Source organism: Condylura cristata, unplaced genomic scaffold (assembly GCF_000260355.1).
Source record: "Condylura cristata isolate star-nosed mole 26May11 unplaced genomic scaffold, ConCri1.0 scaffold00009, whole genome shotgun sequence".
NCBI lineage: Eukaryota > Metazoa > Chordata > Mammalia > Eulipotyphla > Talpidae > Condylura > Condylura cristata.
In genome coordinates, this window is record NW_004567110.1 from 5,893,625 (window position 1) to 5,903,804 (window position 10,180).

At 51.8% G+C, this 10,180-nt stretch overlaps 1 protein-coding gene across 3 annotated transcripts in view; it reads left to right on the top strand.

Annotated features, from left to right (window-relative positions):
- Nucleotides 1-8,494, top strand: part of LRRC6 (leucine rich repeat containing 6) — a 109,410-nt gene extending 100,916 nt beyond the window's left edge. Inside the window, exons 12-15 of one of the 3 annotated variants that reach the window (XR_001145296.1) lie at nt 4,889-4,955; nt 5,253-5,489; nt 7,127-7,400; nt 7,817-8,494. Coding sequence is in view for 1 of the 3 variants with exons in the window: in XM_012722951.1 (XP_012578405.1) it covers nt 4,889-4,892 (4 nt within the window). In the remaining 2 variants the exon portion in view is untranslated. Of the gene's footprint in view, nt 1-4,888; nt 6,213-7,126; nt 7,401-7,816 lie in introns of those variants that run through there. The other 2 variants (XR_001145295.1, XM_012722951.1) reach the window with 2 other exon arrangements.
- Nucleotides 8,495-10,180: the final 1,686 nt, after the last annotated feature.

Here is a 10,180-nt window from a genome sequence, read left to right on the forward strand (position 1 = left end):
CAGAGGGCAGGAGAGACTGGAGGGGAGTCACATGAGGGTATGGGGGGACAGAGGGCAGGAGACACTGAGGGGTGTTGCGTGGAGGTGTGGGGGACAGAGGGCAGGAGAGACTGGAGAGGTGTCACATGAGGGTATGGGGGGACAGGAGACACTGGGGATGTCGTGTGGGGGTGTGGGGGACAGAGGGCAGGAGAGACTGGAGGGGAGTCACATGAGGGTATGGGGGGACAGAGGGCAGGAGACACTGAGGGGTGTTGCATGGGGGTGTGGGGGGGACAGAGGGCAGAGAGACTTGGGGGGATGTCGCGTTGGGGTGTGGGGGGAGAGGCGGTGGAATGGGGAAGCACCATGTGTAGCCCTAGCGCCAGCGATGTGAGTCTTGGGGCCCGGGGTACTTCGTGCCTGTTGCCACAAATTTATAAGTGACGGCCTTTCACCTGCTCTCCCTGGGTGGTGCTGGTTCAACCTGCCCCTACTCGCTCACTCATCTCCTAAGTTGGGAGCTTGGTCTGTGTGACGAGAGCTCCATCGGTGAATATGTTTGAGCCAGGTCTGGGGTGCAGGGAGGCCCTGCCTATTTGTGTCCCTCCAAATCCATAGGTTGAAACTACTCCCCCTGGGATGGTTTGGGGGTGGGGCCTGTGGGAAGTGGTTAGTTCACGGGGGTGGAGGCCTCATGAATGAGCTAAGGACCCTCTTAAAAGCAACCCCATCCCACCTGGGGACACCCTGAGGTGTCACAGCTGGGAACCCTCTGGCCTGATCTCTGATGTGGGAGTCCCAGATCCCAGCCTCCGTGGCAGGCAAAGATAAATTTCTGCTGTTTTGGAATCACCCACTCTAGGGCATCTTGTTATAAATGCCCGGACAAACTACATATATTGGTCTGAACAAGCCACCCGTGGATTTCTCTTGCTCAGGCAAATCTAGAGTCTGTTCAGGGATGGTGTAAAGACCTACCGGTGACGGGAAATCGACTGCTGTTAACTCATGGTCTGTCCTCTACGCGTCAGCCCCGAGATGCTCCAGCATCCTCCGCCTGTGAGCGCAGGACAATGGGGAGAAAAGCCAGGGCTCCCTCGTCTCCCAGATCACTGCTGGAAGATGAACACATCGCTCCTGCTCCCTCCTGTTAGCTACACTGCCCACGTAGCAGCCAGCGGAGCTGACAAACCCCCTTCTCAGCTGGGCGTCCACACATCCGGATAAATTATCTGCCACTGTTGTACAGGGGGGTTTCTCACGCAGCTGCTGTCTGCGCTGGCCTCCTACAGCCAGGGCCACCTTGCACAGGCAGGACTTACTTAATACATTAGTGTGAAGGGAGTGACTGCAGTGAAAATACCCTACTGGTCACAGCTACCAAGATGAAGTACCTCCTGTACTGGGGGCTTTGAGTCCCTCTTAGGGCCCAGACAGGCAAGAGCTAAACTCCATGTGGTGTTATGCAGACCGTATATGGGGTCCAGCTTAATGGCCCCAAAAGTGGAAGGACAGCAGAGTCGTCCTGGAGAAGGTGATGTTCAGCCGAGCCTGCAAGTTGAGTAGCTGTTGTCTGGGGAGTGAGGTGAAGGGGCTGTTCAGGGATAGACAGGGGCAGGAAGGCTGAGGAGTGGCCTGGCATAGTCAAGGGACGCAGGCATGCAAAAGAGTCCCTGGGGGCGGTGGGTGGGGCCAGGGCTGGGCACCTTGGTCTTTGCCTCATAAGACCGGGAGCCTAGTTAACAGTTTCAGCACAGGTGTTTAAGGTGTGTGGGCACAGTGGCATTTGCACTTTTGGTAACTTGCCTGGGCTATGTTTGTGAAGGATGCGCTAGCAGTGAGGATGGGCTAAAGCGGGGAACAAAATTTCACAGAAGCCTTGTTTTACTTGCAAAGCAAAATGGTGAATTCAATGATCACCTTGAATAGTCTGGTATAGTCATAAATAAAGGTAGAACTATTTTGTTTGAAATCAACTACAGTTGCATTTGACTATGTTCAAACCAAGATTCATTGATTTATTTTGCTGTCATCATTTTTCTTCTGGAGGCCAAATGTTTACTTCCTCTCCTGTGTCTTCCTCTCCTGCTGAGGTCAAGAAACTGATACTTAGATCAGAGCTGCTTGCCCTTGGGAAGGTCTCTCAGCTCCTGAATGTCAGAATCATGGGTGGGCTCCAGGGATCTAGGCGTGAGGCTCCCCTCATGTAGATGTTCTGTGCACTGTAGGAAGAGTCTTGGGGTCCACACCATGGAAACTCAGAAATACTGGACCCAAGAGTTGGTCAACCACGTCCTTGAACTGTGGAGAGACATTCAATGTGAACCTAACTGAGTTCAAGGTCACCCAACTATGTAGCAATAGGGGTGAGTGCCCAAGTCCTTAGTTCAAGCCTTTCCCAAGGAATAGGATCAAATTCTACAGCCACAGCTAGGATCTCTCCAGCTCCTTAGTCTTCACTGACATTTTCTGTATTTCAGCTGCATGAGTTTCTTCAAATGATGTTCTTCTGAGGTTTCATCCATTCTAAATGATCTGTGGATATAAATCTATAAATGCTTATCATACCATGCCATAAACATCCACCTAGTCATCCACATACCTCTTTGATGAGATTCTCCCAGTCTCATTATAATCTTCAAAGGACCCTTTTTCTCCAGTCTCACAAGGCTGGATATTGTAGCAGCTGTTAGTTTTTCACTTAAAAAAATAAAAATGCAATGAAGAAGCTTTCTGAATCTTGGTAGATGTTGGTTATTTCATCAGAAAAGATTCTAGATGGAGAATATCCTGCAGCTGCTTGAGAAACTTCCACGAAATGAGTGAATGAATGAATGTATGAGTGAGTTTTTACAAACAGACACAGTAATGGGGGGGGGGAGGCAAACAGAGCTGTTTGTGTTTTGCCCAAAGCAAAGGGCATACATGGGATTCACGAGATTTATAAGGACTGCGAGATAAAATAAAAATCTTGGAAAAGGTTAGTTATTTCTGGAACAATTCATTACAATCGTTTTTATTCTTATCTTTCTCCATCTACTTCCTAGATAGTGGGAGATTTTTTCCATAGTTTCAGGTATGTCTTACCTTGTTCTTGCTAAGCATGGAAGATCCTTGAAACTCTTAAGTGCTCCAAAAATATTTAGTGAATGAGATCTCTGATGCATCAAAAGCCAGAGCCAAGTTTTATATCCGTGCAAGTAATCCAAAACCTAGCTCTTAATTTGGAAAGGAAAAGATCAGCTAATTAATATGCAATGTCAGCAGCCTTGTATATTTTATGGTTCAAAACAGCACTGCGTGTCCCAAAGCCCAGTTGATTTCCTGTTTGTTATCACATTAGACCTCTTGCAAGGCAGATGGAAAATTTGAAGGACATCTCCACCTATTAAGACTGGCATAAATCATTCAGAACTGCATAAAATACATAGTACTGGCTAGGAATAGTTTTGGAAATTAGGGTTTGAAAACCATTTCCTTGATTAAACAGGAGCTCTTTCCCCAATGTAATTCTCCTCCTCCAGCAAGAAGTGGGGTGCCCCAAATGCACAGTCCTTGATTTGCATGCCTGTCTGGTTGAGTCCTGCTTTTAAGGCAGCTTCTATTCTGGATTCCATCACAGAGCTTTTTGGTTCTCTCTTTAACCTTCAGTCTGTCTGAGTGTCTTCTCTTCCCTTAATGCTAAGAACAACTGGATCTAGCACCTGTGTGTATGGGATGGGGGTGGGGGGTCTGCTTGCCACCTTCAGAACAACACTAAGAGGGATCATGAATACCCACTTACCTGTGAGAACCAAGGCAGGCACAGGGAGAGAGAATGGGCTGCCCAAGATCTCAGCAAGAAAGTGGCAGAGCTGGACTTGAACCTGTGCTCCTGTTACACACAGAAAGTGTGGCAGGGAGGCTGGCATTGCTAGAGCTCCTACTCGGTGTGCCAGGGAAGCAGGCAAATAGAGGAGCAAGAAAACCAAGCTCTCAACTTCTGTCCAAGACAAAGAGGAACATGTGGGCTCCCAAGCTTCTCAAGGACTGCGAGAGAAAATCACAAGCTTGAAAAAACTAGGCACTTCTGGAACAGTTCACTGCAATCCCATTTACGGTTGGCTTACTCTTCTCCATCCTCTCCCTAGGTCAGGCGCCCCCTGGTTTAGGTTATGTTCTACCTCATTCCTTGCCAAACCTGGACAATTCTAGAAACTCTTAGTTGCTCTATATTGGGCCCTGTACACTTCTGTTGTCTTTTTATTTACATATTAATGTACATTTTTTAAAAGATTTATTTATTGATGTATACAGAAATGGGGTACAGGCCAGAGGTGCAGGGGCGGTGAGAGGCTTCACCAGAGACAGATTGGGGAGAAGAACAGGCTGACTGACCAAGTACACTGCTGAGGGGAGCAGCAGGCTGGTCAAGAGACGTCTGTTGTGCCTTGTGGGTCACCTCCAGGTTGGGGGGAGGATCGAACTCTTGCTGAAGAGGCTACCAACAGCTTCTTAGTGCTACATTTTAACCCACTGCGCCACCAGAGGGCCCTAATGTACACCATTTTATCACCATTTTCCATGTTAGGAAATCAAGGCTCCGAGATTCTTTATGATTTGATGGAAAATAAAAGGCTGCCATTAGCGAGACCTGGATTCCAGCTCTCACAGGAAACTGCATGCTGCTCCCCTCTGTAAGCAGGAGTGCAAGCATCAGCCCCCCCCAAGGCTTTTATCTGTGTGGCTGATGTCGCTTTGGTCTAGCAGATGCTGAACTAGCATGGGAGATCTGGCCTTGCAGCTTCGGCCCCCAGCATCTCTGTAAAAGGGGCTCAGGAAGCCCTTCCTGCCTGCCCCACATGACCTTCGAGGCCTCCTTGAACTCCAACTAAGTAACTCTCGGCCCCAAACCTTCATTTTACAGATAAGGGCACCGAGGCCCATCCTGGCCCTGCAGCGTCTCCAGGTGGCTCAGAGAAATGAAGCCCAAGGTCAGACAAGAACCCCAGGGTCTGTCAGCCAGCGCACCCTAACAAGTGCTGTAGTTCGTCCGAAGGCTACAAGCAACTCTTGTGCATACACAAATGAGCACCTGTCAAAGATTTTTGTGCAACTCACTGAGTCATGAGCCATTTAGATGTGATTAGTTCAAAGGAGACCTTGAAGAATGGAGAGCTAGATGGGTCATTCCTGACCACCCCAGGGATGCTAGAATAACTTTACTAAAAGGTTAAAAACAAGTTAATATTTACAAGGTCTTCCAAAATAAGTTTTTTTTTTTTTAACAGAGCACAAATCAACTGTAGTGCTACAGCACAAATTCATTCATGTGACTCAGTTTCTTAGAAGTTAACGTTTACCTGTGAAGACCTAGAAACAGCATCCTCAACAGGAGAGAGCAGCCACGGGTACCAGGACCTCTAGACCAGCTAATCCCCACAGGGAGTTGACTGACCTTGCTCATTTCCTGACACCGGAAAAGGTTTCAGTGGCGTCCAAGCCTGAGCCCTTGCCCTCTCTGCCAGGTCAGGAGGAGGTGGGGGGCCAGCTGTGTCAGGGGCCCTGGTGGGAGGGGGCAGCTGCTTCCCAGGACATGCTCTTCCCTTGAGGACTCGGGTTCCCAGAGAAGCAGAGAGCACCTGGCACCTCGAAGGCCCAGGCCCAGCTAGAGGGCACGCTCCTCTGTGCTCGCAGTCCATTGACCATGGCAAGTTGCGGACAAGCCCTGCAGGCACCCCAGGGACGCTGGAGGCGGGCGTTCACCGAGCAGCTGTCTCGCTCCCTGTTTCTAGTCCACAGCAGGTTGTGAGATGCCAAAAAGCCAGCACTCAGAAGCACTCTGTAGACCTGAGGTCTGCACTTGAGGTGCAGACACCATGTGACCCCTATTTCAGAAGGGAAAATAAAGACGGCCAAAATGGTCACTGCCAAAGGATGTGCTGAACGTGCCCAAAGCTCCTATTTCTGCGACAGCCTTCCCAAGGGAGGGGTAGGGGAGCACACTGAGATGCTTGACTCCTACCTGGGGTGGCAGTGTGAAGTGGGCGCTGGTCCCCAAAAACCGGTTTGGAATGTGCTTCTGACATACACAGATGGAGCCCCTGTTTCTCTGCAGACTATACCTGGATCAAGGTGACAAGCTCCTCGAGGCTTGTTCACTGGGGAGGAGGATTTTAGGGTTTACTCAGAGGTCTGTAAATTAAAAGGAGATAATAGCTACCGTTGGCAGTGCAAATAGTAAACGGTGCATACTAGTTGGTGGGTTATTTTGATTTTGATGTGCTGTTTTGCTCTTATTTTGACCACAGATAATTAAGAGGAAAGCCACTGTGTGGTGAGCAGCAAAAGATGAAGAAAGAGGGTGTCCACTTGATAAATCTTTTAGGGGTGTCATGCACAGAGAAGTATGAGCACAGACCCCTCAGCACAGGGGCTGTGCAAAGACACAAAACCCTGTTCTGCTGGATCCAAGTGTGGCCCTTTCTAAGGCCTAAGAAATGGGGAACTGATGGGGGGGGGGGCGCTGCTCCCCCCCCCCCAGAAATGGAGGCCAGAGTCTTCTCCTCCTCCTAGTTCTTTTTCATCATTATCACAGTGCTACTGCCACTGCAGCTAGGAATTGCGCCCTCTTGTGCTAGGTGCTGTATACTACACAGGCTCCCAGGCAGGCCAGCTCAGAGAGACCCTGTGAGGACAGAAAGCTGTGCCCCCACCAGCCGAGGACAGGAGCCTCAGGGGAACCCAGCCCTACAGAAGTCTTGCTCTTGGACTGAGAGTAAAGAAGTTTCTCTGTCACTGAAGCCTCTGGGTCTGTGGCGTGATGATGGATGCCCACGAGTGGAGTTTGCAGGCAGTGTTTCCTGAAACAGGGAAGAGCAAGTGTCAGCAGTTAGCATGGCCCGGTGAGCTCATTAGCTGGATAGCGGGCACATTGTATCACACCGGCTGGGTTGTGACCTAGAACGCCAGGCCTGTCTTCCCAAGGAGAGCTGACTCTGTCTTGTCGTGGGACCGAGGGAGCTTCATGATAATCATGGTTGTAACTAACCTCATCAGAGCACATCAGCCAATGGGTGTTGAGCGCTTCTGCGTGTCAGTGGTTTACACGTTTCTCCTCAAACATCTCTTCGCCCTCAGTCCTGCTATCATCCCTCTTTTCCAGGTGAGGCTGAGACTAGTCAGGTCCCGGCCTCCTGGCCAGAGCTGCAGACTCTCGAAAAGCAGATTCTCCGCTTGCAGCATGGTTGTGCAGGTGACGGACCCCTCCACCTGCCTGGCATCAGCTCCCGCCGCCTCTTCACACTCCCTCGCAGAGACGTCAGGGGGGAGCCAGGGAGACGCTGGTCGTGCTGGGCTCTGCGGTACAGGACTGGGGCACCGGGGCCCTCCGGGTTCAGCGAGACCCTTGGCAAGGCGCGCCTCTCCCTGTCGCTAAGGTAAATGAGTCTGCAGGCATGAGGCGGGGACGAGGCGCAAAGTCTGTGAGCCTGAGAGGGGCCCCGCAGGGGGGGCCATGGCCCTGGCCCCCTGGTCTTCCAGCAGCTTCAGTTCCACAACAGAGGGCTCCCGGCCAGTCGCTCTGGCGTGAGGTCCATGGGCTCCTTAGTGGCCTTCGTGGCCGTGCGTCATTGAATATGTAAGTGCAAGAGCAAATGGGGTGTCTTAGCAAGCAAGACCTGGCGCAAGGAGCTGAAGATGGTGGGGAGAAAGGGACAGGAAGCCCAGGAAGCCAGTTACTGGAGCCAGAAGAGAGCGGTTTAGTAGGGCTGGAAGTGGGAGGTGGGGAGAGAGGTTGGGCCTTTGAGGGGTTTGTTTGCACCTCTCTCTCTCTCTCTCTCTCTCTCTCTCTCAGGCCAAGTTGACCCCCTGCCCTGCCTTTCTCACAGGCACCAATTCTGGGGGCTGCCCCTTCTAGATACCTCTTGCCCTGATCCCCTCCTGCGGGATCTGCTGCCCTGCAGGCCACGGCCTCCCTCAGCAGGGGCCCACCGAGGGGGTTGCCACAGACCCCATGCATCTCCTCCAGGTGCTCCCTCCCCAGTCACCTGAAGGCCCTTTCTGAGCCCAGACCACAGCCAGCGTCAGGTCCTCAAGTTCCCACGCTGCCCGCCCCGCCCTGCACCACTGCGGCTCCTGCGGCCCTGGCCTGAAGCTGCCTGGTGCCCAGCACCCCGGCAGAGGCTGAGCCTCCACCTGACACCGCCTTCTCAGCAGCAAAGCCACACCCACCGTGGTCTGAGGTGCAGACTGGAGATGCCCTAGGGTGAATCCTGACACGGCCCTTCCTTGGCTGCGACATCCCGGCAGGGCATGAAGCTCCCGGAGTGTCATTTCACCATGGCTGATGTAGGGAGACATCACCATGACGCCCAGCTCACAACTTCGCTGCAGGCCCAAGTGGGGTCACCTAGTAGGTCACCGTCAGGTGTAGGTGATGGGGACGGCAGGCGCCTCTAGCGGGGCTGCAATATGCCATGAGGATAGGGACCGGCGCAGGGGCTTTGCATTATTTCGTCTCTTCAAGCAAATGTGGAACTCATTACTTGAATTTCCTTTTTTCTTCCTTTTTTAAATAAAAAATGTTTTACTTTTATTTATTTATATATATATATGAGTTGGGGTGTAAGCAGAAGTGTGGAGACTCCTGCCCGGACTTCCTTATTTATTAAAGATTTTATTTATTTATGCATACAAGAACTGGGGTTCAGGCCAGGGGTGCATGGGGGGCAGTGAGAGGATTCCCCAGAGACAGAGTGGGGAGCAGAACACAGGCAGATGGACTGAAATCCACTGCTGAGGGAGCAGCGGGGAGACAGGAGAGGTCTGCCCTGTGGGTCCCTCCCTGGCCGGGGATCGAACTCGTGCTGCAGTGGCTGCTGATAGCTTGATAGCGCTGAGACTTAACTCCTGCTCCACAGGGAGGCTCAAGTTTTTCCTCCTTGTTTGCCACAGATAGCAATACATGAAGGAGGCATTCCATTCAAGCTCACTGGAAGGATGAGTGAATGAATTCAGTGAATGGATGAATGGGATGTTTTACTCAACATAATTATGTGAAATAAAAAGACAAACATAGCATTAAGAAACACACAACATAATGTAAAGGTTAACGTAAGAACTGCAGCTTCAAGGCAGGCAAAGGAAACACCTCTTCCCACTGAACACAACCTAAGCAAGTGCTCCCACGGCCGTCTGGAGCCAGGGGAGTGCCGTTCGGCTCCCGGCTCAGGGGGCCCCACCATGCCTGACCGAGCTGTGCCTCTCATTCTTCACCCAACTGCCCTGGAGTACCGGGTGAAGTGCACACACATGGCAAACTCTACCCGCTATGGATGTCCTCACGGGAGGCAGGGTGGGGAGCCAACGTGCCCCATGCGCTCGGCGGCCCTGGGCTTCTGGGTGACATAGGCAAGAATGCCCTTCTGCTTCCCTCTTCTCTGTCAGCCCCAGGAAGGCTTTGGGGAGCAGGAGCTTGTCGGGGTGTTGAGTGACAGGAAAGGGCAAGCCACCGCAGAGGCAGGGACAGAAGACTGCGCAAGTGCAGACTGCTGCGGCTGGGTTTGCAAGGGTCAAAGGTACAGGGAGGGGAGGCGCGGGACCTTTCTTTGCAAACTTGCTTCTTTCTGGACTGGGTTGTTGGAAGACCCCAACTTGGCGCTTGCTCTGTGTCCTCCACAAAAGCAAGCGAGTTCTCTTTGGTCACCAAGACCTGTCTCACTGTCTCCTCCCACAGTGGATTTCTGTCCAGGTGCAAAGGGAGCTCTTGGGGTACATTTGGTCAGGAGCAGTTTTATGTGGAATTCTGTGATGATGAATGAGGTGTTCCTAAGCATGGGGATGGTTAAGCCGGCAGAAGCTTGGAGGGCAGGGAGGCAGTTCTGTCCCCTGGAGAGGCGTCTATTCCAGGGAGGATACCTCTCCCCCACCCAGGACAGGAGGGGCCAGAGCAGCCCAGCCAGGGCTGGCTGGACCCCATGACGGTCAGTGCTGTAGCCTGTTACCTGCAGCGCGATCAGACTTTAACACAGGGTGTTTCTGGAGAACAAGACGGCAGACTGATATCGATGTTTCTTTGTGTTTTTATCTTGTAATTTCTTTACAATCACTATACATTCCTTGTCCAAAATATAAAAAGTACATCTAGGGCCCTCCCTGGTGGCGCAGCGGGTTAAAGCACTGCACTGAGAATCTAAAGCCACTTCCGCATGAGTTCGAT